This window comes from Cervus elaphus, chromosome 23, assembly GCF_910594005.1.
Source record: "Cervus elaphus chromosome 23, mCerEla1.1, whole genome shotgun sequence".
Classification (NCBI taxonomy): Eukaryota; Metazoa; Chordata; class Mammalia; order Artiodactyla; family Cervidae; genus Cervus; species Cervus elaphus.
In genome coordinates, this window is record NC_057837.1 from 73931174 (window position 1) to 73947875 (window position 16702).

The following is a 16702-nucleotide window of genomic DNA, read 5'->3' on the forward strand; positions in this document are numbered from 1 at the left end:
ACACAGCGTGGCAATAAATAAATACTAATTTAAAAAAGAAAAGCAAAATGCTGATCCTATGGAGTGGTGACACAGACCAGGAATATAGGTGTTGTCCCAGTTGTGTTGCAGATGAAGCTGAGCCAGATCTTAAGACTGAAACAGAGTGATTACAGTGTGTATGTGTGTGTTGGAGGGGGTTGGAAAGAGGACCAGACACCCACTTTATGACAGTAGATTTTTTTGACCCTGAAGAAGGAGCAAGAGGACATTCAGGCGACCCTACAGCTGGCCCAGGCTCTGAGGAGGCAGCCAGGGGAAGTTTTCTGGATCGAGATTGCAAGTCACCCCCTGCCCCAGGTCCTCCATTGATGGCTCCATCTCCACTGGGGCACATTCACCTGCTCCATCTCCCAGCATTTCCTCTGTTTGCTGTACCACTGGTCCAGACCCCCAGGCCCTTAGGCCATCTTTCCACTGACCCACCACAGGCCTTTGGGCCCCTAGGAGGAAACCCCTGTGTTGACCAGCTGGGTCGCAGCAGGCTGAGGTGCTGGGCCCCGCCCAGGTCCTGCAGGAAGATCTGCGTGAGAAGCTCAGGTGCGCTCCAACAAGGCCCTAGTGTTGCCCTGCTCACCCAGCCTGGTCAACTGTGTCTGCAGCTGCTTGTGCAGGCCTGGGGTAGGGTAGGAGGAGGAGACAGCAGGAGACAATCAGACCACCTTTTCCTCTTAATCCAGCTAGCCCACATCCCTGTGCCCTGACCAAGCTGTCACATGTGGAAAGAAATGTGGTTGGAACTTAGATGTCCTCTGATCAATTTCTTCATCTCAGATTGTGCTGTTGGCTCTCTCCTTGGAGCTTAAACTCCTGTTGCTCAATCTACCGTGCTTGCAAACTTGCCCAGGATTTTATTCAAATACAAATTTTGATTCAGTCGGTCTGGGTGGGGCCTGAGGCTCTGCAGTTCCAATCAGCTCCCAGGGGGTATCATTGCCGTTTAGTTAAAGGTACAGAGCAGTCTTCTCACGGTGTGGTCCTTCCACTTGTCACCTGGATCTGGCTAGAAATGCAAGTTCTTGGCCCCAGTAATCTGTCCAGATGATTCTGACACTCTCAAATTGAAAATCACCAAAAAAATAAAATCGCCAGACCAGGCTTCCCTGGTGGTCCAGTGGTTCAGAATCTGTCTGCCAATGCAGGGGACACAGGTTCGACCCCTGGTCCAGAAAGACCCCATATGCTACAAGGCAACTGAGCTCGTATGCCACAACTACTGAGCCTACATTCTATAGAGTCCGCCAGTCACAACCCCTGAGCCCACGCATGCCCTAGAGGCCATGATCTGCAACAAGAGAAGTCACTGCAATAAGAACTCCACGCACTGCAACCAAGAGTAGCCCCCGTTGCTGCAACTAGAGAAAGCCCGTGTGCAGCAACAAAGACCCAGTGCAGCCAGAAATAAATTAAAAAAAAAAAAAAAAATCACCAGGCCGGGAGACATCTGAGAAGAGCAGAGCTCAGAATCTGACACTGGTTCTTAAGTGCTGGCCAAGGTGGATGCATCTTTGCCTGCCTCAGGAAACCTCTTTATGTGCTTTCGTAGATCATGGTGTCTGATCCACCCCCCACCCCAGATGGTCACGTGGCCTACAAGTGTCAGTCACAGAGACCCAACTCTACATTGTCATTCAGAACTAATCCCTCCAAGAAAGTAAAATTGCTTTCTTGAACACTACTAGGGCTGCTAAAAGAGGAGGGAGTCAGTCTGGGCTGCTGGTGGAGACAGCTGCAGATGGAAGAATGCCAAGCGGAGACAAATAGCTGAGCGATGACACTGAAACTCTGGCCTCCACTTCACACCTTGGCATCCCAGTGTCACAAGTCAACAAATCTCTTTTTGGTGTAAGTCAGTTTGACTTCGGCTTCTGACACTAGTGCAGGAAGTATGAGAAGGTGGTCATGGTTGCTAAGTCGCTAAGTCACGCCTGACTCTTGTGAACCCATGGACTGTGGCCTGCTAGGCTCCTGTGATGATCGTCATTCACATTCATTCAGTACAGCGGTTGAGTGCCTACAAGGTAAAGGCCCCAGGTTGGGGGCTGGGGATAAGGCAGGGAAGAGGGCACAGTGCTGTCCTCAAGGAGAATGAAATTTAGGGAACAGACAGACATATCAATGGGGCTTCCCAGGTGGCTCAGTGGTAAAGCCTCCACCTGCCAATCCCTGGATTGGGAAGATCCCCTGGAGAAGGAAACAGCAACCCACTCCGGTATTCTTGCTGGGAAATCACATGGACAGAGGAGCCTGGCAGGCTACAGTCCATGAGGTCACAAAAAGGCAAACACAACTGAGTGACTGAGCCCGTACACAAGCAAAGGCATGTCAGTAGCAGGAATAAGTGGTGGTTAAAGTAGAACTGTGTTAGAATTCCTGATCCACTCCCATATTACTCGTACACACTTGGGAACTTAGAGCAAACCTCTCTGTAAAATGGAAATATTAGTAGCTACCTCATAGGATAGAACAGTGCCTCAGAATAGTGCCTGACACACAAAAAGCTCTAAATAAAACCTGGATGTGGGAGATCCCTGGCAGTCTAGTGGTTAGGATTCCAGGCTTCCACTGACATGGCTTGGGTTCAGTCCCCAGTTAGGGAACTGAGATAAGCCACGTGGTGTAGCAAAAAACAAAAACTGAGTGCTAGGCTCACATGTTGCTATGAGAACTCAGAGGTGAGTGAGGCACCTAACGAAGACGAGGAGGGTCAAAGAAGGCTCTCTGGAGAAGGAAACTGGGCCGTGCGGGAGGTAATACGCAGTTCATGAAGCCTTGAGCAGGGCAGTGACATGATCTGATTTGGTTTTGGAAAGATCCTTCTGGCCACCACCTATCTAGGGAGTGAATGGCTAGAAGGAAGTTCGCTACCGTTATCATTAGCCTGGTAAGCAATAGTGGTTATGATGCCCTGAGTTATGATGCCCAGTGGGCTTGGAGAGGAGGGACAAAGTGGTAAGGAGACAAAGTGGCAGGGTCCAGTAAGTAAATTAGAGGTGGGAAACGAGCTCCAGAATTTCTGACTTGGGTGTCATCCCTGAGATAGGCACCACAGGGCAAGATAGGGGAGGGAGATTTATCAGTTTACGGCAGAGCCAGTCTGAAGCACTCAGGACGCCCGGGAAGAACTGTCAGCAGGTAGTCTTGCTCCTGTTTCCACCCCACAACCACATCGTCTAGGTCAGCGGTGCCCAGCCTTTGGGCACCAGGGACCAATTTCATGGCAGACAATTATCCACCGACTGGAGTGGTGGTGGGCGGGGGGATGGTTTCAGGATGATTCAAGCACACTACAGTTCTATTATTACTACACTGTGATATATAATTATATAACTCACCATAAGGCAGAATCAGATCATCAGGCATTAGATTCTTGTGCAACCTAGATCCCTCTCATGCGCAGTTCACAGAAGGGTTTGCGTTCCTTTGAGAATCTAATACTGCCACTGATCTTACCAGAGATGAAGCTCAGGCAGTAATGTGAGCAACGGGGAATGGCTATGAATACAGATGAAGCTTCAATCCTCACTCGCTAACTCACCTCTCACCTCCTACTGTGTGGCCCAGTTCCTAACAGGCCACAGACTGGTACCGTACCTGGTACTGGGGATTGGGGACCTCTGATCGAAGTTATCATCTATATGTCTGGGTGAGATGGTTGGATGGCATCACCGACTCGATGGGCATGAATCTGAGCAAGCTCTGGGAGTTGGTGACGGACATGGAAGCCTGGCATGCTGCAGTCCATGGGGTCACAAAGAGTCGGACACGACTGAGCAACTGAACTGAACTGATATGTCTGGGTACGTCATTCCTCAGCTGTAAAACGGAAATAAGGGCATCTGTCCCTGGGATTGTGTGGATAAATGAGACAGTGAGCAGCACACAGTAGGGACTCATAGGGATGATTACTAAACTCCAGCACAGCTCCTGGCTGGAAATACCATCCAGGAAACATGAATGAGTCAGAAAGGGGAAAAGAAAACACGGAGCTGGAGAAAGAGGGCTAGAGTGATGAATAAGAGTTCAATGTTTCAAGATGATAACAACATTACTAAAAGGATTTACTGTATGCTGACTCTGTGCCAGGCTCTATTCTAAGCACTTGGTACACATTAACTAGTCCTTCCAAACCTGTGCAAGTCACTCAGTCCTGTCTGACTCTTTCGGACCCCATGGACTGTACAATCCATAGAATTCTCCAGGCCAGAATATTGGAGTGGGTAGCCTTCTCCTCCAGGGCATCTTCCCAACCCAGGGATCAAACCCAGATCTCCAACATTGCAGGCGGATTCTTTACCAGCTGAGCCACCAGGTAAGCCCAAAGATAAGTACTGTCATTGTCCCCATTTTACAGATCAGGATAGGGAGCAGAGAGTGGTTTGTCACCAGCAATGAGGATTCAGACTCAGCCTGACCAAAGCCAAACTACCACTGCACTTAGTTAGCTTCGACCAGACTCTCACTATCCTTGAGTTGTTTCCAAAAGAGCTCTGGACGCCAGAGTGCAGCCAGTCACCGCACGGATCAAGGAAGGACGTGATGGTATCTGAGCTGGGTCTTGGTATCTTGGAGATGGCATCTGAGCTGGGTTGAGGATTTGCCAAGGCAGAGGAAGAAGGGCAGTCCAAGGAGAGAGAACAACGTGTGCATAGGCCCGAGGGCTTAAAAGTGCACCCCACCTCCCGAGCAAAAGAGAGAGGCCGGAGCCTCTCGAGGGGAGGGCCAACAGTGAGAGGAGGGGATTGAATCTGGACTTGATTCTAGAAGCAGTGGGGACCCTGGAAGCGCCAGGCGCCGCACAGCCCCTCGGCTAAGCTGTCACGCACGCTCAGTCGCGAAACTTCTGAGGGCACGGAACGCCACCTCGGGTTCCCGAGTCCCGCTGCGCTCGGACCCGAGGACGCTCAGGCGGCTCCAGCCTTGCGGGCGCCCTGGACGGTGGCCCAACCAGGCGGCCCGGGACACTCGATCCGTCCCCGTCCTCCCCTCTACTCAGGCCACGCGCTTTGCAACGTTTCCTTTTATTCCTTCCAGACACATCCCCAGACGGGGCCGCGCCTCCCTCCCGGGGAGGGGGAAACGCGAGCGGCCCGGGGGGCAGTGCCGCCCACGCCGAGGGCCGCGCGGTGTCGGTGGCTGCAAGGGCCGACTTCTTACTGCACGCCCTCCATCATCTTCAGGAACTCTGCGGGAAAGGAGACAGAGGAGCGCTCACGAGTCTCCCCGCGACGGACGAGGCCGGGCCGCTCCGGCCTCTTAGACGCGGCGCCCGGCTATTAGCGGATGCATTGCACAAACTGGCCTGCGGGAGGCGGGGAGGAACCTGGCCCCGCCCCGCCCCGCCCGGCCCCGCCCTCAAGGCGGAAGACGCCCGCCTGGGCGCGAAGCTCCGGGGGCTCCGGTCCCCGCGCGCCCCAACCCTCACCGTCGAAGTCAATGCGGCCGTCGTTGTTCTTGTCCCCGTCCTTCATCAGGGATTCGAGCTCCTCGTCTGTCACGTGCTCCCCGGAGGCCCGGAAAATCTCCGCCAGCTCCTCGGCGTCGATGTAGCCGTCCGCGTTCCTGCGGGCGTGTAGGGCCGGGGCGGGGGGCGCTCAGGGCCCGCAGGGGCGAGCCGCTCGCGCCACGCCCCCCGCCCCCTCCTGCACCCCTCCCCCGCCCCCCCAGAACCTTCGGGCCCTGCGGGCCAGATTCAGACTGCTCGGCCCTTGGCTGCTCCCAGGGTTCCCGACGCACCTGTCGAAGATGCGGAAACACTCAGCCAACTCCTCCTCGCTCTTGCCCTTGGCGTCCTCTTTCATCTGGCGCACCATCATGACCAAGAACTCCTCGAAGTCGATGGTACCGCTGCCTGAGGGGAGCGGGTGGTGAGCGGGCCAAGCCCTCGCTGCCACCCTCTCCCCGCCGCCCACCCTCCCACCCCCCCAAGGGCCACCCGCTCACCATCCTCATCCACCTCCTCGATGATGGCGTCCAGCTCCTCTTTGGTGGGTGTCTGGCCCAGCATCCTCATCACGGTGCCCAGCTCCTTGACGCTGATGTCCCCGCCGCCGTCCGCATCGAACATGTCGAAGGCGGCCTTGAACTCTGCCAGGGCGAGGAGGGCAGAGGGCCGCGGTGAGCCTGGCGAGACTGTCAGCCTCACATCCACACACTCTCTCCCTGCCTGCCCAGACACCCCAGGTTCGCCGGCACCCCGCTTCCCAGCAGCCAGCCCGCCCACCCCCACTCACCAGCGATCATCTCCTCGCTGAGGTAGGACCGGGCCTCAGCCTGCTGGTCCGTCTGCAGAAGACACGGGCCATCAAAGAGCCGAAGGGGCAGCCCGGAGTACATTCCTGCCTTCACCCCGTTCTCCTGCACCCCAATTTCTGTACATGCCCCCTAAGTCCCTGCAGAGCAACAGCTCCCAGTTGCCCCACTCTGGGCATGCCCCCACAGCACCCAGCCCCACTTTTGAAGAACTGGGGATTATGTCTCCATTGTCAATCAGAGATCAAGTTAGGACCGCCCCGCCCCCCCTTCCTCGAATCATTAAATGTGGCCTCATCTCTTCTCAGCAGCTTTTCGGGGATCAGCTGGAATCAGCCGAGTGAGAAGGCTTTGTAAAGTGCCAGCACGATTCCAGCATGGTTTTCCAGTTTCCCCTACCTGCTCATCACGCCTGGTACTTTAATAGGTGCTCAATAAATGTTTGTGGTCACACAAATAATAATGTGACGGAAAGTTACTGAGTACTGACCAAGGGTCAGGCCATAGACCTGGTACCACCAAGGAGTCAGACACATTCCCTGCCTCTGAGAACTTGCAGAGACAGACGGTGTAAGCTTCCTTCTGAAGCCTCAGTCATCGGAGTAAATACCACTCGGTGCTGGGCAGAGTGGGATGTTGGCCTTGCGGGGGTGACAGATGGCTCTGGAGAGTTCCGGTCACATCCAAGTCCAGCCACCCAGCCAGGGCTCTGGACTGAGGCTGGCCGTGAGGGAAGGCTGAAGCAACCTAGGAGTCCTTTAGCTGGCTGGCAGGGCCTGTCCTCCTGTCTCTCTCCTCCCCTCCCCCTCCCCAGTCCTGAGCCAGAAGGGCAGACTATTTTTAGTCAGGCATGGGCAACAGCAGCTGCCCTCCGGGTCTAGTTACTCCTTGAAGAGAAGCGGGGAGGGCTCTGGGAGGAGAAGCACAGCCTCAAATCCCAGCCCCTCTCAGGGAGGCTGACATCTCTCTAATCCTGCTGTATCATCTTTGGCCCCTTGGAGCTCTGGGGTTCTCCTCCTGAGCAGGCCTCCTGTCTTCCAGAGGAGGGCTTTAGCAAGGCTTCCAGCCCATCCCTCTACCACCACTCACTGCCTTGCTGGATTACCCCCTCTCCACCATTAGCGAGACAAGCTGAGGCCCCTCACAATCCTCTGATCCACACTGCTAGAAGCCTCAAAAGATCTCAGGGAACCAGGATGCCTGGAGGATGGACCCCTGGAATGTCCTCCCTAGCCCTCCCCTTCTAAGACAAGTCCAAGGCCGTCTTCCAGTCTTCCTCCCAGACACCGGGGTTCCAGGAGCCTTCAGGTTCCATCTTCACACATCCAAGTGACTGCCCCACCAAGCACCCAGATCTGAAAGATGCCCAGAAGAGCTCCAGTGAGGGCAGAAAGGAAGTCCCTTCTGGTCCTTACCATTTTGCGTGCCAACCTGGACTCCACCACTGCAGGTTACCTCCGTACACCAACACCCAAAGATGCCCTGGCCCTCTCTAGCCCCTCGGATTTGTAGGGGCATCCTCTCCTCCCACCTCCCTGCTCCCCAGGACCGATGCCCTGGCCAATCAGATCCTGGGGTCAGCGAGCCACCCCCTCCCAGAGTCCTAGCCCATTACCTAATTTAGCCAAGGGCCCTTGCAGAGAAATTTAAGCCTCCGAGCAGGTGGCAGGCCTTGACGTCCTAGATTCTTGTGAGGAGAACCCGCCCTGCTCTGCCGCTCCTAGTGAGCCCCCCCACCCTGCCCCCAAGAAGCACACTGGCTCCAAGATGGGTGAGGAAGATCAGGGTAGAGGGAAGTGAGGCAGCATGGTAGCATGGAAGAGCACAGGCCTTGACGTTCAAAACCCAAGATCCAAGTCCTGTCCCTACAAGCTGTGCATACGTGGGCAGGTGGCAATGCCACTCAGCTTCAGTGTCCTTGTGTGTGAGATAGGGACAGTCATAACCTCCCTCCCAGAGAAACCGTGGTAAACAGGAGCCTGGGTTTAAGTCATCGGGCTTGTGCCAACTACTTAAAGTCAGTGCTTTGCAAGTGGAGTATTTTGTCTTTGAATCAGAGACCAGAGGGGGACGGGACAGGAGGAGGGGAAATTGACAGCCTCTGCGACGTGCTGCACATGTGCTAAGCGTTTTAATCATCTGATCTCACCCAATACTCATCCTGTGAGGTAGCAACTATGGTTATTCCCCTTTTTACCGGGGAGCTTTGTAAATCATAAAGCTCTATAGTCACGTTGGGGATTCTTATTCATCCTGACTGAGGGGAAGTTGGGGCAGACGGTCCTCCAGGGACCTGTCTGGAAGGAAAAATGAATAGAGGGGTCCAGGAAATGGGGTATGCACTTGGAAGAGAAAGAGCATTGAAAGTAGATTCTTATGTCAAGCTTACCTTGTCCAGGAAAGGAGGTTTGGGGACTCACTTTTTTAAGGGGGAAGGGGAACCAGGGGAGGTTTCCCTAAGTAAATGCAGGTATAGCTGGCCCTTTGCTGGAGCTCAGGGAAGAAGTTTGGAGGAGCTCAGCTGGCCTTCTGGAGAGTGAAGGGGTGGGTGGATCAAGTCAAATACAAAGGGAGACCACCCTGAGACTCCACGGGTCCACCAGGGTGTTGGGATGGGCAACATTCATGGACTCTCATCAAGTAACAGAAAGAGCACGATGATGACTAAACACAGGGTCTGGGGCCAGGGAAAGGGGGCTGGACACCAAGGAAGGTAGACGGACAGTGGCAGCTGGGCTCTCTTCTTGCCCTACATAGATATTCCCAAGGAAAGCTCAGTGGAGCCAGGCCAGGCTAAATAAGGCCTCCCCCAGCCAGGCCCAGGGCCAAGGGGCGATACTCTCCAGGGGGTGCCTATTTGGACACAAACATTGGAATCACTTGATCCTTTAGGAACAGAGTATAGAGAGTACAGAACTCCCAGGAGTCCTTTGTTCATTAGTTTGTTCTTTAATTTATTCATGGAAATAGATAAGGTCCAAACTCAGTGTGGCCAAGCAAGGTCCCACTGACCCTTCCATTCTCATTCCCCACCTTGCATGTGGTTCTGCTCTGGTTCAAGCTAAAATGCAGCTCCAAACACCACCCTTTATAGCCCTCCAAGCCCTTGCACATGTAGGTTTGTTGGTTTGGTTTTTTTTTTTTTAGTATTTACTTATTTGGCTGTGCCGGGTCTTAGTTGAGGCATGTGGTATGTTCGATCTTCATTGAGGCATGCAGGATCTTTAGTTGTGGCCTGTGAACTCTTGGTTGCAGCATGTGGGATACAGTTCCCTGACCAGGGATTGAACTTGGGGCCCCCGCACTGGGAGCGCAGAGTCTTAGCCCCTGGACCAGGAGTGAAGTCCCTCGTTTTCTTCATCTTAAAAATGGACCATTCTTGTCCACTAACAGCCTGTTCCCCAGGAGGTTGTAAGGGTTAGATATGACCCCTTTTCAAGTACCTAGAACCGGGTGGAGGATACCGTGGAACGTCAGGAAATGAGAGCCCTGCCTCTTCTGCACCAAGGGATGGCAGGGAGTGTGTGTTCCATTCAAAGCCATCCCCCCACCCCTCTCTCCTGCACCATTTAAAAAGGGCAGGAGTGGACTTCCCTGGTGATGTGGAGGATAAGAGTCTGCCTGCCAATGCAGGGAATGTGGGTTCAAAACCTGGTCTGGGAAGATTCCACATGCTGCAGAGCAACTAAGCCCATGCTCCACAACTACTGAGCCCTCGCTCCAGAGCCCGCGAGCTGCAACTTCCAAGCCCAAGTGCTGCAGCTACTGAAGCTCAGGTGCCTGGAGCCTGTGCTCTGCAACAAGAGAAGCCACTGCAATGAAACGAAGAGTAGCCCCTACTCGCCACAACTAGAGAAGGCCAGGCGCAGCCAAAAGTTAAACTTAAAAAAATTTTTTCCATAAATTAAAAAAAAAATTTAAAGGAGGAGCTACCATCCGAGATTTTACTTGATCATATGATATAACTAGCACTATCTGCCCTGCTAGGGACTGATAGCTAGGCCTTCTGACAGGAAGGGACAATAAATTCTTGACCTACAGCTGCCTTCTGGATAAAAGATAAAAACACAGCTCGTTAGAGGAACTGCTGAGATTGCAACTGACATCGTGAGATAAAAAACAGGATGTGGAACTCAGGAGACCTGGGCTGCAAGGCCCCACTCTCAGAAACCTCTGGCAAGCTGTGTGACTTCAGGCAAGTAACTCAGTCTCTCTGGGTCTGTTTCCTCATTTGTCTATGTGCTATGTGTGAGGCAAGCGCAAATGAGATTGTAAGAGCGTGTGAACACTGGAGAAACAATAATCATTGTGTAACTGATGAAACTGATGATCCTCTTAGCCCCTGCTCTGAGCTAAGCCCTGGACTAGGGTCCTTTCCGAGAGCTGCAAAATTCGTGCTTCAGGTCTTATTGTTCTTGTTTTACGTATGAGAAAACCTAGGCCACTCGAGGTTAGATTCCATCTCAGATCACATGGCTTCTCTTGGCCTCGGCTTCCTCCCAGGAGAGATGGGTTTCTGACTGCCGCGCAGTGACTTTGGAAAGTTAGAGTGCTGGGTGGAAATGAGGGGACAGTCTGCGGCCAGCCTGGGTCTCCGGGAGGGGTGGGCGGATTCAAGGAGGGCGTAGGCCCCTCCGGATTGGGGACAATCCCGGAGGAGGCCTGGCCTACCCAGGATTCCCACAGCACTCCTGGAGCAAAGGGCCCGGGATTCCCGGGCGGCTCCGGGAGGGGGCGGGGCGGGAGGCGGGCCAGCGGCAGGAAGGGGCCGGAGCGGCGCTCGGAGCGGACTGGGCCGGGTCGGTGGAACCCGGTCGGCCCCGGCCAGCCTCCGGGAGCTGCACCTGGGAGCGGGGCGCCGGTAGTGCGCCGCAAGGGGGCAGGAGGCAGAGCCGCGGGGAGAGCCCCCGGTCCCCGCAACGGGCAGGGGCGGGACCTCCACAGCGCCCCGCCCTCCCCGGCCCCGGGCCCCGCCCCCTCCCGGCGCGGGGCCGGGGTCCGCCTCCCGCCCCGGCCCGCGACCCGGCGTCGCGCGCTCCCCCCGGGGTGCCATGGCCTCGCGGCTCCTGCACCGGCTGCGGCACGCCCTGACCGGCGACGGCCCCGGGGAGGCGGCGGCCGGCCCCGAGGCTGAGCAGTTCCCGGAGAGCTCGGAACTGGAGGACGACGATGCCGAGGGCCTGTCGTCCCGCCTCAGCGGCACCCTGAGCTTCACCAGCGCCGAGGACGACGACGAGGAGGACGGCGAGGACGACGACGACGCTGACCCCGACCCGCTGTCCGCTGGCGACCGGGTGGCGGGAGAAGACGCAGGCGAGTGCGGGAGGATGGAGGCGGGAACCCTGGGCTCGGTTAGGCCTCCACCCCGGCCGCGTTCCCGAGTTGATCCAGCCGAAACTCAAGACACTTCTTTTAAGTGTGTCCAGTTGCCTCTTGGCTGTGTGACCTTGAGAGAGTCACAACACCTCTCTGGGCCACGTTCCCTTGTGTCAAATCACTCCCATCTCAGGGTTGTTTGGGGCATGAAATATACAGTCTGGGATACAAACGGTAGTACTGTGCTAGGGATGTTTTGGGGGTGGAAATGTTTATTTAACGCCTCCTGTCTGCCCGGCAGGTGTTTGGCTCCGGGTCCCTCTCTGGCCCTCCGTTTCCATTTATGTCAATTAGGGATAAAGCCTTTGTCATTCATTGGGAGGAGTATGAATGAGGTCAGGGCACCTAATTTACATCATACGTGGCCCCAGGCCCATCCTGTGCTCAAGCAGAACGGAGCCCCCCACCTGATGGGCAGCGGGGCAGTCAGCTCCTGACCCGGCAGTTGCAAGATTTCTGGAAGAAGTCCAGAAACACCCTGGTACCCCAGCGGCTGCTCTTTGAGGTGACCAACGCCACCGTGGTTAAGGATCCGCCCTCCAAGTACGTGGTGAGTGAGGGTCCAGGACCCTGAGCTATGAATCTTAGAGGACCCTGGCTTAGAGAAAGGAGGGGAAACTTCAGCATCCTGGGTGATCTGGCTGAGTAGTTATAAATGGCTGCCCCATTTGACAAATGGGGAAACTGAGGCCAGAAAAGGGCTGTAACTTAAACAGATCCTCAGGCAAATGAACTTATCCTTTCCTGGTTTTGAGACTAAGAACTACTGGCATGTCCTCTGCCCCCTGGACTTTTGCAAACTGTCAGAAGATGCAAGATACATGGGGAAGAATATTATCTGAGTCAGACTTGAGACCAAGTTGGCATTGGTTGGAAAAATGGGTTTGGGATCCAGATCTTGATTCAGATCCCAGTTATTACCAGTTGTTTGACTTCAGGTGAGTTGTGAAACCTTGACTAACCCGTTTTCTCACCTGAACAATGGGAATAATGCAGGAGTTAAATGAGACAGTACACAGAAAGCCCTTAGCATTGTGCCTGGCATCTTGAAGTGCTCGATAAATGATAGTTCTGTTATTACTATTTTACTTTGGGTTGAAAATGTCAGGCATCTAGGGCCTGTTGTGGCCTCTTTGCAACCAAGAAGAGTCAGTTCTCCAGCACCCACGCCTGTACAGAATAAGCTTGTCCGAAGGACTGGATTTAGGGGATTGGTATGTGTGTGTATGTTCAGTCGTGTCCGACTCTTTGCAGCCCCATGGACCATAGCCCACCAGGCTCCTCTGTCCATAGGATTTTCCAGGCAAGGATACTGGAATGGGTTGCCATTTCCTTCACCAGGGGATTGGTGGATTGGGGTAAAGATCAATCAGTGGTGGGGGCTGGGGGGGTGCGGGCTGATTTCCTGACTGTGGAAAGGAGAAACACATGGAGGATGCGGTTGGCCTGGTCCTGAAACCCAGCCTAACCTGGCTGGTCGGGGCAGCAGCAGCTCCCTGCCTCTCACTTCCCTCCTCTTCCCCACCCTCCTCCATTTCTGACTCAGCAGGAAGGGGGCCTGGAGCCCTGTCCCACATCTGGACTTCTCCACCCTTCTCTGAGGCTCTCAGTGAAAAACGGGCCACGCCCACGGGGCAGCTGCTCCAGTTTCAGTGGGGATTGACTCTGATGATGGAGTCTTGAGTGGCAGAAGTCCTGGCTGGGGGTCATGCGCAGGAAGAGGGCGCAAGGAGCAGCTGAGAGACAGGGAAGTTGGGGCAGCTCTGGGAAGAGAATGACAAGATAGAGCTAAGCCTGGCCTGGGCCGGGCCTGGGAGAATCCCACAGGAATCAGGAGCCTCTTGGGCTACAGTCCATGGGGTCGCAGAGTCAGACACGACTGAGTGACTAGGCAACAAATCCTGCTTCAACATCTCCTGGAGGTTAAGAGCACAGGCTTTGGAATTGGGTCGGCCTGGGTTTGAGTCCCAGCTGGGTCATTTACCAGCTGCGTTGACTTGGAGGAGGTCTTTAAGCCCTTGGCCTTCTCTGGGAGCCTGCTTCCTGAGCTGACAGAGATACGGACACCTTCGTCACAGTGAGGTTGTGATGGTGAAATAGTGGCTGTGAAGAACTTGGCAGGGTAGTGCTCAGTTAATGATCCTCATTATTACCTGTCAATAGGACAACAGAAGGATCAGATAATGGATCCAAAATGGGTTTTTGTCCAAAAACTACAAATGAAAATAAAAGCTAGATGAGCATAAGGGGTCACTGTAGATGAGAGCTTCCTGAAATGTGTTCTGCAGAAAATTGGTTCCCTGGAATATTAATAACTGTCCCTTTAAAGAAAAAACAAAAGCTTTACAGTCAATATGTAATGTTTTGGGAATGCAGTTGAACTAGAGTAAAATAAGTTTCTTTATTGTTAAACTTTCTAATCCTGAATACTAATGTAGACTGAATCTTCCAGAGTGAGCAGGCAAACCTGACTGAGCAGGGGTGGCTACGATATTGGCAATTTCACAGAACAAATTTGAGAGTAAAATCTGGGTTTGGTGTTAGTACACTTTTACCATGTGTGTGTGTGTGTGTGTGTGTGTGTGTGCGCGCGCGCGTGCGCGTGCTCAGTTGCGACTGATTCTTTTTAACATCCAATGCTTGCTAATCCCCTTTTTAGACCTGTTAGCTCAGCACTGTTATAGATTAAGCCATATTTGGGTTCTCAGACCTGGTGGGAAGCTTAATGGTCATCTTGTTCAGCGTTTCGCAAACCTCCATCACCCTCACAATTTTTGTCCTATCTAAATGCTACTTTGACCATTTGGTGCTTATCATTTTTCTTCAAATAAACCTATTTTTTAAAAATAACTTTAAAAGACAACTTAACAACACAACTGTATATGGGAAGCCTGACTCACTCACCATAAAGAGAAGATAACTGTAAAAATGAAAGCAGTGAAAGTGTCATTAAAGTCTGGCTGGATGCTGCTGCCTGGAGGTGGCACTGACAGATTCTTTCTGGCTCTTTTCTAAAAATGGAGCTGAGAAGCGCTTTTGTGAACCAAACTGAGAGCTTCTCAATTTGTAGTCAGAAAGATTCAGAGAGAATGAGGGGGGTATCACCTTCTGCCTCTATTCAAGTGTTATCCACTCCAGTGCTTACCACCTAAACATCCCAGGGACCGACGTTTATGCCCGTCCCACACCTGAGTAAACAGTGAGCTGGGCCAGCGCTCCATTCACTAGAGTGGAAGTAGACCCAAGAAGGGGACCACCCTGCCTGACTCCCATAGTGAGGGAGCATCTGACCCAAGGGTAGAACTTGGGTCCCAGTCCAGTGTGCTTTTCACACTGGTCCCTACTGGGGCTGTCTGAAGACCTGTGTTGAGGGTCTGGATTGGAATAACCCGGCCATGTGGAGCCATGTGTCCAGAATGGAACAAAGCTACAAGCTGGTCCCAAAGGTTGGCCTGGAGTTGGGTCTGGGTTTCAACACACCGCTGGTTTTCCAGAGGGGCTGTCAGAAGAGCTCGCTTTCCAATGGGAGGGGCTTCCCAGGTGGCACTAGTGGTAAAGAACCCTCCTGCCCAGGTAGGAGACATAAGAGACCTGGGTTCGAACCCTGGGTGGGTAAGATCCCTTGGAGGAGGGCATGGCAACCCACTCCAGTATTCTTGCCTGGAGAATCCCATGGACAGTGGAGCCTGGTGGGCTACAGTCCATAGGGTCACACAGAGTCCGACAGGACTGAAGCAACTCAGCATGCACTCCCTGAAAGGGGGTGAGGGGGGCAGACGTCCAGGCACTGAAGCTCATCTCTGTCTTTTTCTCTCTGTGCTGCCTTGGGCCTGGGTCATTTCAGACGAGCCTCAGGTAAGATGAGACTGGGCACCCCGGCTGCAGCCCCGGCAGCTCCCACCCTCCGGGCTGGCTCGATCTCCAGGGTGAAGGGAAGGGGTGGGGGAAGAGAGTTGAAAGTGGGGGTGGGGGGTAGGAAGAGAAGGGGCCCGGGGACACCGTGCCTCTGCCCTGACCCCTGCCCTCCCTGCAGCTCTACACCCTCGCCGTGATGGGCCCGGGGCCACTGGATAGCCCGCCGGCCCAGATCTCCCGCCGCTACTCGGACTTTGAGCGGTTGCACCGAAACCTGCAGCGGCAGTTCCGCGGTCCCATGGCTGGCGTCTCCTTCCCCCGCAAGCGCCTGCGCCGGAACTTTACCGCCGAGACCATCGCCCGCCGCAGCCGGGCCTTCGAGCAGTTTCTGGGCCACCTCCAGGCTGTGCCCGAGCTGCGGCAGGCCGCGGACCTGCAGGACTTCTTCGTGCTGCCCGAGCTGCGGCGGGCGCAGAGCCTCACCTGCACCGGCCTCTACCGCGAGGCCCTGGCGCTCTGGGCCAACGCCTGGCAGCTACAGGCCCAGCTGGGCATCCCCTGTGGCCCAGATCGACGTCTGCTGACCTTGGCGGGGCTGGCCGTGTGCCACCAGGAGCTGGAGGATGCTGGGGAGGCCCGGGCATGCTGTGAGAAGGCGCTGCAGCTGCTGGGGGCCAAGAACCCGCACCCTCTGCTGGCCCCCTTTCTGGAGGCCCACGTGCGGCTCTCCTGGCGCCTGGGCTTGGACAAACGCCATTCTGAGGCCCGGCTCCAGGCCCTGCAGGAGGCAGGCCTGACCCCCACACCACCCCCCAGTCTTAAAGAGTTACTCATCAAGGAGGTGCTGGACTAGCGTCACCTAGACTTAAGGCCACTGTGGGAGAGGCGCTGCCCCTGGATGGGGGGTGCATTGGGGGGTGGATGAGAACACAGCTGCTGAGAAGGCTCCCTGGGGTGCTGGGAACCCCGAGAAGGTCCACAGAGAATTTGCAGCAGACCAAGGAAATGCGCTGCTTCTGTTGAGCTGCGCTCAGGACAAGCTGGGATGGTGCAGGGAGAAAGTCTGACGCTGCCTCTCCAGCTTATGAATACCTGGGGGCCGTGACCCAGGTCAGGGTTGATGGTCTGTCTTCCCGCAGGCCAGCCTGGCTGAAGGGCTAGGAATTCTGGCCCTGGAGTC

The 16702-nt window shown here is 54.7% G+C and overlaps 2 protein-coding genes and 1 long non-coding RNA gene across 3 annotated transcripts; 2 read left to right on the plus strand and 1 right to left on the minus strand.

Moving 5' to 3' along the window:
- Window positions 1-5044: 5044 nt before the first annotated feature.
- Window positions 5045-7832, minus strand: TNNC2 (troponin C2, fast skeletal type). The gene is made up of 6 exons (XM_043884557.1): window positions 7707-7832; window positions 6273-6324; window positions 5983-6126; window positions 5776-5890; window positions 5465-5601; window positions 5045-5224 (listed from the first exon to the last, which is right to left on the minus strand). The coding sequence occupies exons 1-6, from the start codon at window positions 7707-7709 to the stop codon at window positions 5193-5195; spliced, it is 483 nt and encodes a 160-aa protein (XP_043740492.1). The 5' UTR covers window positions 7710-7832; the 3' UTR covers window positions 5045-5192.
- On the plus strand, window positions 6047-6737 carry LOC122681947. Its single transcript, XR_006337161.1, has 2 exons — window positions 6047-6222; window positions 6603-6737. It is a non-coding gene; the product is annotated as an uncharacterized LOC122681947 (long non-coding RNA).
- A 2834-nt stretch (window positions 7833-10666) lies between the features above and the next one.
- Window positions 10667-16616, plus strand: SNX21 (sorting nexin family member 21). Its single transcript, XM_043884573.1, has 3 exons — window positions 10667-11604; window positions 12039-12217; window positions 15701-16616. Exons 1-3 carry the CDS (start codon window positions 11343-11345, stop codon window positions 16373-16375), a joined length of 1116 nt encoding a protein of 371 aa, XP_043740508.1. The 5' UTR covers window positions 10667-11342; the 3' UTR covers window positions 16376-16616.
- The last annotated feature ends 86 nt before the right edge of the window (window positions 16617-16702 follow it).

Excerpts from the sequence above, each read along its gene's own strand:
- TNNC2 (XM_043884557.1), bottom strand. Across the intron at positions 6,127-6,272 it reads CAGCGAGGAGATGATCGCTG|AGTTCAAGGCCGCCTTCGAC; the intron begins GTGAGTGGGGGT and ends TCGCCCTGGCAG. Across the intron at positions 5,602-5,775 it reads TGTTTCCGCATCTTCGACAG|GAACGCGGACGGCTACATCG; the intron begins GTGCGTCGGGAA and ends ACACGCCCGCAG.
- SNX21 (XM_043884573.1), top strand. The coding sequence starts at position 11,343 with ATGGCCTCGCGGCTCCTGCACCGGCTGCGGCACGCCCTGACCGGCGAC. Across the intron at positions 11,605-12,038 it reads GGTGGCGGGAGAAGACGCAG|GCCCATCCTGTGCTCAAGCA; the intron begins GCGAGTGCGGGA and ends ACGTGGCCCCAG. Across the intron at positions 12,218-15,700 it reads ATCCGCCCTCCAAGTACGTG|CTCTACACCCTCGCCGTGAT; the intron begins GTGAGTGAGGGT and ends CCCTCCCTGCAG.